Genomic DNA, 15823 nt, shown 5'->3' on the forward strand with positions numbered 1-15823 from the left:
AATATGCCTAGAATTGCGTTTCTAATAGTACATGATTCAGGGTAGTGGTAAAACTTGTTCAGCATGCAAAGACATCAACTAGCACTGTTACCCCTCTAAAAAGAGTGAGAAAAAAATTGCTTATGGATCATTTTGTACACTGTCATCCTATAAGAGGAGATCACAAAAAATAACATGTGTATATAATTCTCACAATGGCATCAGCAATACAATTTGCATCACCAGTCTTTAAAATCGGGGGAGACTGAATATATATAAACAAACTACTTTACTGTAAAAAAATGTTCTGCATCTTTTGATCCATCATGTGCTATCATAGTTACACAAAAGTGTAACAAAATAATTACCAAAGGAACTTCTAGAGCAAAATGTGGCCTTATTACCCTAAATAGTTGCATTTTCTTGCTCTTTTGTTGGATCACAATGATTAATTTTAAAGAAAAGTCTACCTGCTTAACTGGAAAACGTGTGTATCATGATGTTAAAAAATGTATTTTCATTTACAAATATGATTTGTTTCAGGTTTGTTTTTCACTCATGTTTTCTACTGAAATAGACTTTTTAGGAGCAGTTTTTTTATAGATAAATGGAAATATTAAATGGAAAAATGTAAATATAGCTGTCTGCACTATGACAGCTGTCCAGTGTTGAAAAAATATTAATTAAATGTCTCTGTAATGTTTTCCTTCTTCTTCTCTTTTAACACATACAGCAAGTCTTTTAGTTTTGAGATTTGAAAAAAAGAGTGGTTTAAGTTTCGGTGAGAATGGATTTGTTTGAATGCAATGTTATCTATGTATATCTGATATTATGTCAGATTTTTTGTAGAAAAGCCCTGTTCTCTTCTTAAAAGCTTCAAATTCTCAAGATTGCTTTTTAAATGTTATTTTTAAATGGACATGAAATCAATATTGTGAAAGCAAATATTTACTGTGTTGCATTTAGGTGTTCCATTTACATCATATGCTGTTGATTTAAATGACCATGAAAGTTTTCCAGAAGCCTGAGTGCAAAATTATGTTTGTTAGTCAACTAGATTTGCAAGACCAGTATGTGCATGGTGCTAAAGAATCAACTACTGTATTCAGATGTTCAGATGACTGGCAAAAAATTGTCATCTGAGATAACTTCAGAAAGATCAACAAATTAGCATACTCATTAAGACTGCATGCATATAGACTGCGAGTATTCTGGCATAATTTCCAACACTTTTCTTTGCAAATCTGGAACACAGGTGGCAGCAGTGTTCACAACATATCAATGAAGTGGTGGTGTCTTTCTATTTTGTGGGCACTGAAAGAGAAATTAAGTTTCTTAGAATCACATGAAGCTGCAGACAAAGGATAGGACTATGGTTCTAGGGTCTGTTAACATAGTCTTATCCTATTTCAGAAAGGTTAAGAAAATTGACATTATTATGTCAATAATAATGCAACAGTGTTATAGCACAGTATAATCCCATCATAAACAAAAACTCTTGATGACTCCATTGTGCAGTTTTAGTAATCTACTGTTTCTTTTTCCACAGGAGCGTGGTTGTACCAGTAAAGAAACCCCCTCCAGGTAGTCTGGCTGTTACCACAGTTGGAGCTGCCACAGCTGGGACTGGACTGCCACCGGGTAGTACACCTAATATATTTGCTGCAACAGGAGCTACACCAAAAAGTATGATTAATACAACAGGTATTGTCCTTAAATATTTTTGTGACCCTCATTTTTTCTTGTTTGTTTTTTGTTTTGTTATTTTTAGTGGTGTTTTGTTTTTTAATCATCTTTTTTGTTACTGTTTTTGTACTTCTAAAATAAAAACCTGGAAAGATTAAATCTTGGTCTTTATTAGAGCCAGTGTTTTCTCTTGGTTTATGTTTATAATCTTTAATAGTGCACATTGGACTTGCACAGCCTTAAGTAAGTGAATAAATAGCCTTAATACTGTTTTATAAGCGTAATTTAGAATTTAAATGAGCTAACTTCTCCAGTGCTCTGCAGTAGAGGATGTTTATATGATATATACCAATTAATCCCTCCTTATGTGTCAAAGAAAGTAAAGACGACTAGCTACTTAATGAATATATCATAGATTGTGGAGGGTTAATATTTTGGGCAATTACTATTTGTCAATAAAAATTATGCTATGATTTTTGGAAGGTTTTTCAGTAAGAACCTCCCTAATTTAACTGTAGTCATGTCTTATCAGTAGTTGTTTATTGTGACCTATAGAAGGAGGACAAGACTTTATTTTTTTAGTTATTTATAATAGTAATAATGGGATTGTCTATCATGAAGGAGCCTGTTGACCATGGAGACTGTGGTTTCCATTCAGAAATGAATCCTTACTGAGAGCAACTGATGTTTATTTAAACTCCTTTGAAATGTCTGGCTATGGCCTGTTTTCTTTCTAAACTAAGCAAAAGCACTTGAGAGAAGAGCTCTCTTCAAGGATATCACAACTTCAGTCAAGGGTTGAGAAAGTGAAAATCTCCCTGGGGTTGCAGAAAATGGAGGGGAAAGCTTTTGGCATCCTTCTGCTTCATGGAATAATATGAAGACACACTCATTTTTTTTTTCTTTCCTTTTGCAGATTACCTTTAATACCTGGTAATAGAACTTTGATTTTTCTAAGGATAAAAAAAATCTTAAAATCTAATTATCCTGAGGCAGATTGGAGGAATGAATGCTCTGAATAATGTTATCAATGCTATGAACAGTTCCATTTGTGTAGCCAATTCTGTTAATCTTGAACGGATTTTCTTTTAGGTACTCTTATGTCATGCAAAAAATATCCTACATTGGAAACCTTGTTTTCCAAATGATACTGAATAGTGTAAGCTTTTCAGTCTTCTCACTGATTAAAGATCTGAACTGTTTTGGCTGGAATGTAGTAGCTCTTCTTTGTAAGTAATTGCATTTAAATATCAGTTGTTCCCCGATACTGTTCTTAGTAGAGGACAGTATTGCAGATACCATGGTACATTCACTGTGGACTAAAGGCTGCTTTTTTTTGATAGATCTTAGAGCTTCTTTTTTTTTTTTTTTTTAATGCACCTGGTTTTGTCTCCTAGTCTATGGATTAGCTTGATTAAAGGAAAAGTATTGATTCAATGGAAGTTCAGCAAGTATCAGATTTACTTAGAACTATATTTGTACTGAACTTCTTTAGTGATCTCATTTGGTAAAGCCTTTTATGCCTGAATTCATCTGAATGAGCTTTATTGATGAATTCTCTTAAGAAATAGTTTGAAAAGTCCTTCCACTCCAACCTTTTTTAAAGATTTACATTTTATATCAACATTTTAGAAATGCTAAACACATTAATGACAGTAAAAAAAGTAGTACCACATTGAAAACATATAAATATCTATTAGATTAAAATGCTCATTTTACCATTTTTAATTAAACTATGCCTACGGTAGTTAAAACAGCGATCATGTGTGTCAGTTTTTGAGATATATACATGAAGTATCCAGATACTGGTTTATATACTTGTAGTCTCTGAAATTATCTATGTTGTTAATGATTATAAAGTAATGTATAGAATTTCATTGAACAGCACTTTTTTTTTTCTATGGTAAAAAAGAAACAGTATACAGTTTTTTGGAAACACTAGATGTCCCCCCAAACCTTCTATTTACAGCTGTTTTTACAGTATCTCACAGATACTCTAGAAATATGGTTTTAACTTTGAGCTGTATTCTGTGCTGGACTTGTGTGAAAGGTATTTTTTTCAGTTATTCATGGATTGCAGTCAGTGTTTACATTCCATCTGCCATTGCTGTTGTAGTCAATGTTCGCTGTCGTGGTCAATGTCACTGTCACGATATAATAAGATGTATGTTACTGAAGTCCTTTTAGTGCTTTAAACGTATCTTTTGGGACAGAGGTTTTCTTCCTTCATCTCTTATGTAAGAAACTGGTTTTATAGATTTTAGATTGGAATTCTGTAGTTCATATCCTGATTCTCACTTCTGTGTTAATCCAGTAGTTCTAGGTCTGTTTGACCTTCTCTTCTGGGAGCCTAGCTGGTTAAACAACTTAGCAACTGCATTCTTAGACAACAACCTTAATGAAGAAAATTTGACTTTGGAAGGAAAAGGGAAGAAGCAATAAAAATATGTTACCTATGTATATATGAATATAAATATGTAAATAATATAAATATACAAATAATATAAATGCGTGCACACACACAGACAAATACACACATATATATATGAAGACTTAATCTTTTTTAAGCTACCCTATTCCCAGCTAAGTTGCTGTGATTTCTAGATTGGGAGACATAGCCTCCCTTATATTTTTGTGTTTTCTTCACAGTGTGTTTGGGTACATTTACAATTTGTATTTAGTCCAAGTCAGAACCCACAGTGTAAGCTACAATCCACCTTCCACTCACATTATTAAAACAGCAGACTAAATCAGTTCCTAGTCTAAGTCCTAAACCTCACCAGCTACTCTAGTGTCAGCAAGCCCAGCAAATCCTGCTGCATTTTAATACTGTTTTGAATGTAAATTTTCTTAAATGAGCCAGTCAAAATTCTGATCTTTACCATAATTCTTTTATCAGTAAAAATTATTTAAAGGCAAATAAAAAAAAAAATTGTCCATGCTGCTAGAGAATTTTTCACCATTACCAGTATTTGACCTCTACTTCACTGTCAGCTAGCTGCTTAAGCAGTTAAGAAACCATAAATGCTTTGTAGAGCTTTGCAGGAAACTGAAAAATAATATATACCTGTGTGATGCAAAGGACAGTGATATATCAGCTGCTAAAACTGACCAGCACCAGGGAGTTACCAGTTACCATTTTAAAAAAATGGCAGAATAATGCCGTTGATCTCTAAACTGGGGTTCTCCACCCGTTGTTACTAACTTGGATAAATCTTGCCTGTTGCCCTCATTCATCTCTGGTAGCAGAGCAGTCCCTTAGGCTTTGAACTCCAACTATGACACCGTTCGTTGCTACCTCGCTTGCAGTGATGTGTTGCACAAGGACTGTGCAGCAGAACAGGGACAGCATTTATCACAGTGCTCTCACTACTGTTCATGACTACTGTTCTTTGCTGGTTTGCTTCAGAGAGGCTGAACTCACAGTGCCGTTTCAGCAAACATGATAGATTGGCATTTAGAGTCTAAGTTTAGCCCTTAGCTCTGACCCAGATCACATAAAGTATAAATGTATGCTCTGTCTGCATCTTTTCTCTGGGCAGCTGTTCACAACCCATTGAAATGATACCCCCACTGCCCTCCCTACTTTTAAGATCTTAAAATTCTCCTTGACTTGAGGAAGGAAACAGGAAAAGTAAAATTAGAGTCTTAATACTCCTCAGACACTAGTTTCCCCTACTGCTTCCTAAAGGAATATACATTTTCTATCTTCTCTGTCATTTTTTAATTTGCATTTTCTTTTCTGCCTGTAGTTGCAACTGGGCAACCAAGAAGTGTGTGCATATATATATTAAAAAAAGTAGTTAAACTTCCATTCTCCACTCAAGCTCATCTTAAATATACCTTTATTTTAGAAAGCTCTTGCTTTACAGGATGATGTAAAAATGTTTTCATCTTTGGAATATAATTTGGGAATAATGAAAATGAGGTAAGGATTTATTTTGCCTGATTTTCAATAGCTTTTTAAGCTTGTTATTGTTATACTAGCAAAATAAGGTATTAATTTATGTGATAATCATATGGAATGGTTTTAACTGTTTTAGAATAAATAACATTATTTCCTTACTTAAAAGTAGATGAATAAGACAAGGACTATATTAAAAGTCTCTAAAAGTTATGTTTCTTCAGACTGAATTAAGACCTGTATTTTTTGGGGGACAGGTGCAGTAGACTCAGGATCTTCTTCTTCCTCTTCGTCATCCAGCTTTGTGAATGGTGCTACTAGCAAAAACCTCCCAGCTGTCCAAACTGTTGCTCCAATGCCAGAGGATTCAGCTGAAAACATGAGGTACGCAAGTTCTATCTTTTAATATTAATTATAATTTCTCCTCCCACAACAACTTCATACATACAAAATGGTATAAAAAGAAAAATATGTATAAATATATTTTAGCTCATTTAATATACATTATTGTAGTTATTAATGTAGTACAATACATACTTACATAATTTTGGGGGACTAAAAATGTATGCTAAACTAACACTTCACTGAAAAGTGTAACTTCTAAGAACTATGCCAGACACTAAAACTTAATTAGAAGTAATTTTTTAGTTGACTGGCTTTTTGCATTGCTCAATAATGATAGTAAGAATTGGAACGCAAGCACAACTTGGCAATGGAGCACTAGCAAGTGGAAAGAGACACAACTTCTTCTTAGTAAACAAAAGCCCTATTTAAACTGGAGAGGACAAAACCAGACATGTATTCATGCAGCTAACTAAACGGTGCACCAGATCTGAGTTGGTGTTGCAAGAGACACATGCCATGGGGTAGCTAATACCCCTCTTACACTGACTGGCAGCCAGGAAAATGCTCTCTGAAATTCCTGTTAAATATCTTTATATCATAGATTATTACTTTCCTATTAAAAATCTTTGTATAATAGGTTATTGTTTTGTAAAGGTATTCGGCTGTGCTGCAGCACACTTGAAAGACAAATTTTTGACCTTTTTAAGGTGCACACCTGTCTGCCCTAAAGACCTGACACAGGGTATACTAAGAAGTTGCCAAGTGTCCCTTAGTTGTCCGGCCACTTCAAGGTGTGGTTTTAAGAAGACTGGAGTGCAGACAGCAACCTAGCAACAGCTAGCTGTTCATGAGCTTGAAAGCTCATTCCCTAAAGAACTAGAAAGGAAATAAACTTAAATCAAGGGCCCTAGGTAACCTGTAAAAAAAGTATTGGTGCTTCAGTGATTTAACACACAGTGCAAAAATTGCCTTTTTTTGCTGGTCCTATCTGAAGTGTCAGATGAGTGGTGCAGATGGAATCACAGCAACGGGTGTGAGCCCAGGCTGAAAGGGTGAGGGCTGTTGGCTCCACTCCAAAAAGGTGCAAATGATCAAGGAGAGAATAACCGTATGTATGGCGTTATTTATTGCTTGACAGCGTTACAAGGCAAATTAATAAAATTGTGGCATAACTAAACCACTCCTTTTGCTTGTTGTCTTCCTTGTATTTTAGGACAGTGGTTCACTGAAGGTGAAATCTTTTTAAAAATACAGATACTGAACGATGTTAAAAATAAACTGAATCGTTAATCAGTTTATTTTTCAGTTGTTTTAACCAATGCAATGTTCTTGTTTTTTCACAAGCATTTTGGAAGTTTCTGTCCAGGAGTCAAAGAAAATCTTCAGTTGCAAAATCTAGAATTCACATTTTGAACTCAGAATCTGAACTCAGAAGTAGTTGTACTCTGAGTAGTAACTGAAATAAGTGACTGAAAAAACTTATGTGGAGCACAATATCAGAAATGTAGATAACTTAAAATCTAATCCACCCAAGAAATGTCTTTTGGTCTTTTTTCCCTTTTCTGTGCCCATCTCCCCCACAAGAAACAACTAAAACTTTATTTTGATAATGATAATTTTGGTTTTCTCACTTTGAATTCATTGTGCTTCAGCTTTTATGAGATTAAAAATCAGAGTTCTTTGTGGGGTCAGAGAGCATGAAGCGAAAGCTAATTTATCTAAGCCTTCCCTTATAGCAGCTGCATAGGAAAAGAGTTGCTTATGGCTGTAGACTGAGTAGAGAAAAGTGAACAGGAGAATGATCTTGGACTTTTAGATATTCAATAGTCTTGATTTGGAGGTAGAAGTTTGGCCTGGAATGAGATTGGGAAGGTAGCATACTTGGGACTGGAACACTGTGTGCCCCCATGTCTCTTTGCACTTTCTTGTGACCAATTCAAGCAATAGGTAGTCACAGAATCACAGAATCACTAAGGTTGGAAAAGACCTGTAAGATCATCAAGTCCAACCATCAACCCAACACCACCATGCCCACTAAACCATGTCCCGCAGTGACACGTCCACACGTTCCTTGAACACCTCCAGTGATGGTGAATCCATCACTTCCCTGGGCAGTTTATTCCAGTGTCTCACCACTCTCTCAGTAAAGAAATTTTTCCTAATATCCAGCCTGAACCTCCCCTGGTGCAACCTGAGGCCATTTCCTCTTGTCCTGTCGCTAGTCACTTGGGAGAAGAGACCAACACTCACATCTCTGCAACCCCCTTTCAGGTAGTTGTAGAGAGCGATAAGGTCTCTGCTCAGCCTCCTCTTCTCCAGGCTGAACAACCCCAGTTCCCTCAGCCGCTCCTCATAAGACTTGTGCTCCAGACCCCTCAACAGCTTCATCGCCCTTCTCTGGACATGCCTCAGCACTTCCATGTCCTTCTTGTAGTGAGGGTCACAAAACCGAACACCATGTTCGAGGTGCGGCCTCACCACTGTCCACAGGTTTATTTAGTCTTTTTGTTCACAGTTTTAAAAGTATTTCTTTTCATGTGATGTTGCTACTGTGCTCTTTCAATCTTTCCTGTCACAATTTATCATTTTTATATATATAGAAATTATATATATCTATATATTTTATATATATAATATATATAATTTATTTTCTGATGTGTGTTGCCTTTAATTTGCAAAATAGATAATATTGAATTTGGAAGCTATTAAGAGTTTATTTGCCTTGAATGTCCAGAAATGGAGAGAAAAAACCACAATATTCATTCTTTACAAAAAACCCTTAAAATCTCTTAGTTCAGTCATGAAAACTAGTTACATTAATCTCCACAGGGAGTCCCTAATGATTGCAGGATGCGTTATAAAGTACAATAGATGTTAGAAACAGCTGTAGAATCAGATCGATTTCTCTCCTCTTTTGCTCCTCTGTGCGCGTGTGTACAGGAAAGGGAGTAGATGGGCCACCTACTTCCCTGAAACATTTTTGGGGTCTCTGTGTATGTTTTTTTCTTAATTTTACTTTTCTTTTTGAAACTGAAGAACGAGAACTTCAGTCAGTTTTCAACATGTAAATGCACCAGGGATTATATGAAGGAAAACCGATTTTTTTTCTTTTTTCTCTATTTAAATATTAATTTCTTTCCTTTGATATGCATTTTTAAACAGTGCTAAACTATGTTCTCACATTATCACAGAATACTATTCCCAATTGCCCATGAATAGATCCATAATGTACAAGATCCATCAGCTAGCCATGTGACAACAAGGCGTTTATTAGTAGCTTATTGAAGACGTTGATTAATAGCACATCCACACCTCCCATATTACTTGATTCTTAAACAAAAACTGATCTTAATTTAAAAACTTTTAAACTTGAATCTTTTCAATTGTATGTAAAGTTTTCAGAGGTAAATGAACTCTAAAATTAGGCCTTTTAGACCAATTTGCAGTGACAGCATATTTTAAAGCATGGTTTAGAGAAGTCTGGGTTAATCTAGTAGGCTTTTTACCTCTAGCGGTAAAAGCTTGGGGTAGATTAATGTTGCAAATTAAAAACTCTAAGCTAGTCGCATGCATTTCAAGTATAGTCGGTAGAGGCTTTAGCATAGTGAAATTCAGCTAATCATCTAAAATAAAAGGCTGATGATCTGAATCCCTCCTTTAGAATATTAGAAAATCAATAACTGAATTTGAAATGGGAAAGCAGCACATTGAAAGAAAATAAGCTATAGGAATTCAGTAAAATAATTTTAAGCTAATGAAGGAAAACTACCAATGTGCTTATAATGTAAGCTTTCTTTTTAAATGTAGGAATCTTCATGTGATCTGGATTTAAAAGTCCACATTTATTTAGTGTTTTCAGATAGTAGCTTCTTCCTATAATTGCACTTTTAAATGCCAATAATATTTTGGTCCTGTAATTCAAGCATGAAGAAAACCGCTCCAGCCACCAGCAGTCTGAAAATGAACAGCAAAAATTCTTGGTAGACCAGAATATGTATGTAATTTCATTTCTGTTTTTAAGTAATAGTTCACTTCTTTGAGATAAAGCAGCAGGTTTTTAATCTTGGCATAGAGTTTCAGAGGGCACAAGTGTTATGCCCTGTCAGGTTTTAAAATGGAAGGAGGACTCTTAAGGGGTACCGTCAGCTGCTGATTTGTATCCTTGTATTTGTATTTGTATTTTTGCTAGGTTTGTATCCTCAGACAAAGGAATATTATTTCTGCTATGTAAAAAGCAAACAGAAGTCACAACACTTCTTCTCATTGTACAAGTAGAAATTAAGGAACACTCCATGCTTCAAAGAGTGTATATAGTCTCAGCAGGCAGAGAAGTATAAATGCAAAGGCAAAGTGATTTACCTGGGATCATGTTCCCTCAAGGTTGAAGAAAAGAATATTGATTTTCTTGATACCCGCGCTAGAACGCTTCCTCATGCACTCCCTTGTCTAGCATTGCAACGCCAGATGTTGTTATTTGAAAGCTTGAACAAAAAAATAAGTTACTTGTGATTGCTTTGGGTGAATAAAAACTTCTCAAGCTTTCAAATGTATATACAATGAGTATATAGCATATAAGCTAAGATAGGTGAAATAGACTTACGCTTGAATATCTGACATTCTTATCATGTTTGAAAATGAGAATAAAAATTTTATTTGTTTTGGAGTATTCTGTAAATGCTGTAGAATTTATGAGGCTTCCATACTGCTGACTCTGACATGATATTTGCATTTACTTAAAGCCATTTAAACACTGTAAAGTTTAATCAAATTATGATCATCCTCTTTGCTAAAGAAACTTACGGCAACTTTAAAAACAGGTATGATTTGACATCATTTAACTTCTTTGTTAAGTGTTCTTCCAAACATGCTCTCTGTTTTTCCACAGTATCACTGCAAAGCTTGAAAGAGCTTTAGAAAAGGTGGCCCCTCTCCTGCGAGAAATTTTTGTTGACTTTGCCCCTTTCCTATCCCGAACATTGTTGGGCAGTCATGGACAAGAGCTGTTGATTGAAGGTACTGTTTCTGTTATAAAATTATATTATTTTAGCTATTCGTCATTTGATATGAACAATGTTTAATTTTCACAAGACTTTATATAACTATTTTTGATAAATAAATGAATCGGTTGTTAATGTGTTGTGATTTCACTTCTTTGCATTTAACTTCATTTAAAGAATTTAAAAATGATAGCTTTTGTACCCCTTTTTTTCCCTCCCTAAGTGAGATGCTGTGTAAAGATACATCTTGCCGTCTTGGAATGCAAAAACCTCTCTATAATTTGCTATTTCCTCCTAAGAATAATTATATTAGTATAAGTCTTTTGGCCTCAATTTGAGAAACTGGTGAAAAATATAATTAAGAAGTGTAACCAATTCCTGTGGAAGAAAGTAAATTGAAGACTGTGCTCCAACATTATTGATACGTGCATCTGGATTTGGTAGGGACACTGTTTGCTCAGGTGGGTTAGTTGGATTCACATGGGCAGATAAAGAGTTGTCCCTAGAGCAGAATAAAAAGTGATGATTTTTTAAAGAGAAGTATCCTTGAACACTTTCAAGGATTCTATGCATTGTCTTTACTACTTCATAGCTACAAAATTTGGGGAAAATAATAAATCCTCATAAGGGAGGCACTAAGTAATGCAGAAATTATGCAGAAAGTGCAAATGCGGCAAGCTCATGCAGAAAGTAATGAATCAGTGCTAATGCAGTTAAAATAACGATGGGGGAATTTGCGTGAACATGCACTGATCCCACATCACATATCCAGAAGAACATACTCAGTCAAGTAAACTTTTTCTTTCCAGAATTGTTCTTACACACAATATTGCTGTTTAATGAGAGGTTTACGGTTGGGCTTCATGATCTTCGAGGTCTTTTCCCAGAACCTAAACAATTCTATGATTCTATGAAAAAGTCTCATTAAGGCAAAGCTTATAACGTGTGAAGGTCTACGCAGAAAAAACACAGCTTTGTGTTCAAATTCTAAAACTCCTTCTATTATACATGTGTTTTATCTAAATATTAGTGTACAGTCTTTCTATGGTCTCAGTTATTATTCCCCACATCATTGGCTGTCTTATATTCTTAATGCTAGAAATATTTGCACCTAGTAACTGAAATCTTCTAAATAAACTTTTCCTTTTTTGTCTAATTATGTTTAATAATATTATTGTTTAATAATACCAAGGATATACTAGCTCAGTAATTCTCAGAAGCTTCAGGTTTTTTATACTGTTTATTTTATACCTATGAGTAAGTCGCAGTTCTCAATTAATGACACCTGAAGTTAATGGTCTGAGATGTTCATTGAGAACATTGAGAGGGCTGTAAGATATTTGAAGGATTCCATTCTTAAATCTCTCATTTCAGTGAAGGTTGTTGCAAAATTTCTAGCAGTGTTATCGTTTTACATTTGACAATTGATTAATTGCACTATAGTTTTTATACAATACAAATAAAACTGTCTTGGTTTCACCTAAGCTCTTCTATAGATTAAAAAAATTCTTCACCAATGCTGTTTTGATTTCGTCTTTTGGTCAGACTCATGGTGTGAACAAGGCTCCAACAGTTCCCAGCATATGGCAAAGACTGAAAAGCTAGAGGCCACAGGAACCTCACGACTATATGGCAGTATGAGTTTATCTCATTGCCTGTCCAGAGAGAGACATGATTTTGTTGGCTGTAGCATTCTTCCAATACCCACTTGGACTGCTGTTCCAAATTTTGTCCCATCTATGATTCAGCTATCCAATTCAGTCTCAGGAATCATTGTTTACGAACTAAACACTGAGTTCCAAAATAAGTACTGTCCTTCCCATCATGTTTCCTTAATGTTATGTCTAACCTTCTCTTCAATCACTGTCTCGTTCCTGATTTCTAAGAACCAGTCCTTTCTTCCCAAGATATTGAAATAGTAATCTGTAAAGAAAAAAATCCAAACACAGCTTAGATTTTTACACTGCACACCTCAGCACTTGAATTTCTGTTTGCTCCCTCTAAAATAATTGGGCTTTTTTTTTCTTTTTAACAGAGAACTCTGCTTTTATAGTCATTGTGTACTTTTTCTCTTCTTTCTTCATTGCCTGTATGAGACCTTTGATCTCAACTAAACTGAATTCTTGCCTAGTTAAGTTCCCTTTAAGAGGGAATTCTAAATTCTCTCCTAGTCCATTACCTGATTTACTTTGATAAATTTCCTGTCATTGTTTACTGAAAGCCAATGGTGGTCATTGAAGTGCTTGAAAGGGCTATCCATGTAATAACTCTGCAAAACAGGGGGTTTTAGTGGTGTGATTCAATATATGTGAGTACATAGAATTCCTATGGGGCTATGATAATTTAAACTTGATTTTTACTGGCAAGCAGTAATTAGCTTGACAGTTTTATATGAAATGGTTTAATTTGTTGCTTTGTGTGTAAAGGTTTTAGTTATAATAATTAAAAATGAGCAAATAAACTATATTTAATAAAGTCTGAAGGTGCTGTCTGTTTTTCAAATTGATCACCACAGAAGTATCTGTTGCATGCTCTAAAGCATGTCCTTTTCTTCTGCTTATTCAAGCTTGAAACATAAAAATACCTTCCCTCCTCTTGCTGTTTTTCAAAACCTCCGTATGATATGAAGCCTTTCCCCTATCAATTTTTGCTAAAATCTGAATACCTTCAGGCATCCTTGATGGTGTGTGCTTTTTTTCTGAAGCTCTGTCTAGTGCTTTTGTGCATGCGTGTGTGTAACAATTACTAAATCATTTCAGACTTGGTAAGAATATTGACAGTTTTGTAGCTAAAGTTTTGCATACTGAAGAGAGAGCACAAAGGAAAAGGGAACAGAAAAAAAATAATACTTCTAAAACAGGTTAATTATGCAAACTTTCCAGAATATCTGATGCTTTGAGATAGGTGGTGTTAATATATATTTGGAAACGTGTATACAACTTAGTTATGATTTCACCTTTTTGTAGTAGTTGAGCTGTCTCGAACTTTTGGTGAAAAATCTTGCAGTCATACCGTGCCACCTCATTTTGCTTTAGCTTGTAGTTGGTCTCTTCACCCATGTAACTAGTGATAGAACGAGAGGAAATGGCCTCAAGTTGTGCCGGGGAGGTTTAGGCTGGATATTGGGAAAAATTTCTTTACTGAGAGAGTGGTCAAACATTGGAACAGGCTGCCCAAGGAGGTGGTGGAGTCACCCTCACTGGAGGTGTCCAAGCAACGTGTGGACATGGCACTGCGGGACATGGTTTAGTGGGCATGGTGGTGTTGGGTTGATGGTTGGACTTGATGGTCTTACAGATCTTTTCCAACCTTAATGATTCTGTGATTCTGTGATCGTTCTGTCCCATGGAAGACAGGCTGATTTATTCTTTGAGGAAATTATATTTAACATCTAAGCAGTGGATTCTTAACTCTTGAGTGGAGTTGAAATGAATTGGATGCAATCATCTGGTCAGTCTACACCAAAAACTTGGACCACTCATACTCAAAATTGTTAATTTTTCATGTTTATTCATGTAAATTCCAAAATGTGACTGGTAGCAGAGCAACTCTATCATGTAGTAATCTGGCATTGCAGAACATATTGGTAAAACTCTTTGTCTGTTTACTTACTGAAATAGTACTCATTTTTGCCCCTTTTTCCACAACCAGGTCTTTCTTCAAAGGTATCTTGCTATATTCGAAATATTTCAACCTCCCAGAATAAGTGTCCTCTATGATCGGTTAAAAAGAACTGATTTGCAATTGAATGCAAATAGTTTCAAACAGAGTATACCAAAACTAGCCCAACACTACTGTGGTTCATCAACTGAGGTTCTTTCAATGCCTCAGAGAACAGAAGTTGCAAAGGTTAAAATTGTCCGTATAGAATCTAATTGGAAACAAACATGCAATGTGTGTAGGTCACATATTTAAGCTTAGCAATGCTCATTGTGGAGTTGCATTTAACATTTGCACATACATGTTTTCACTAACTCTAGTGTCCATATGGTCTGCAAATTCCCTCCATGTAATATGCATTACAACATTCTAGCTTTTAGGTGAAAATGTTACAGGCAAGTGTAATCTGATCTGTATCTGAAAGAAAAGTTGTATCTTTTTGTCAAGCACACACGGGTAAAAGTATTTTCACGGCAGCTATTCTTGAAGTGTCCTGAACTGTTACAATAGGTCCAAGATCGAAACATAGTCACATACAGTGCTTTCCCTTCTCTTTAGTGAGATACCAAACATTACCAATACTTTTCATTTTCCTATATCATTACCTGGGTAGAAGGTCAGCCAGGTAGCCCTTTTCCAAAAGAGCTCTTACAAATTCTTTGGCGTACATTTGATATGTTTCTGAAACACGCACAATTCAAATCAGATGAAACAGAAAATGTTTTCGTGCTGATAGGAGCACAATCTGTTTCTCCTCATTAACTCACTACATGGCCCCATGAAAATATTCAGTAGAAGTGATGGTGGACTAGTTTTGTATGGTATTTGACAGGAGGCTTCTTGAAACAGTTGAAAAATTGCCTAAAATACTCCTTTAGAAACCACAGACAGAACTTGGGTGCTAAATGACACTCCTTTAAAAGCTCCCAAAGACCACAACTGTGGCATCTACCAATGCTGGCACAATTTGTTTCTGATTTCCTCAAATAGTGCCTAGTTTTGTATTAGGAAGAACAAGGTAACCATTTTGCTGAGATACTGTAGAAGTCTGGGAATCCCTTAGACTTTCTGGAAAAAAAGTACTTTTTGGTGCTTAACATAGCCCTTGGCTTTCTCTTAGAAACTTTTCAGAACCTTTGTATTATTTTTGTGCTCAGGAGCACAGATGCTATAGAGCAGAGAGATTGCATGCTCTTGCAGAACTTTATTTTCCTGTCCATATTGTTCTCTCATTCTTTTATCTTACTCTGCC

General features: G+C 35.4%; 1 protein-coding gene across 4 annotated transcripts in view; it reads left to right on the plus strand.

Moving 5' to 3' along the window:
• NBEA (neurobeachin) overlaps positions 1 to 15823 on the plus strand; it is a 516023-nt gene that overhangs the window by 218136 nt on the left and 282064 nt on the right. For all 4 annotated transcript variants that reach the window (XM_059826681.1, XM_059826675.1, XM_059826690.1 and 1 more), the window contains 3 exons: positions 1529 to 1683; positions 5827 to 5953; positions 10800 to 10927. In XM_059826681.1, coding sequence (XP_059682664.1) covers positions 1529 to 1683; positions 5827 to 5953; positions 10800 to 10927 — 410 coding nt within the window. The remainder of the gene's footprint in view (positions 1 to 1528; positions 1684 to 5826; positions 5954 to 10799; positions 10928 to 15823) is intronic.

Source organism: Gavia stellata, chromosome 1 (genome assembly GCF_030936135.1).
Source record: "Gavia stellata isolate bGavSte3 chromosome 1, bGavSte3.hap2, whole genome shotgun sequence".
Taxonomy (NCBI): domain Eukaryota; kingdom Metazoa; phylum Chordata; class Aves; order Gaviiformes; family Gaviidae; genus Gavia; species Gavia stellata.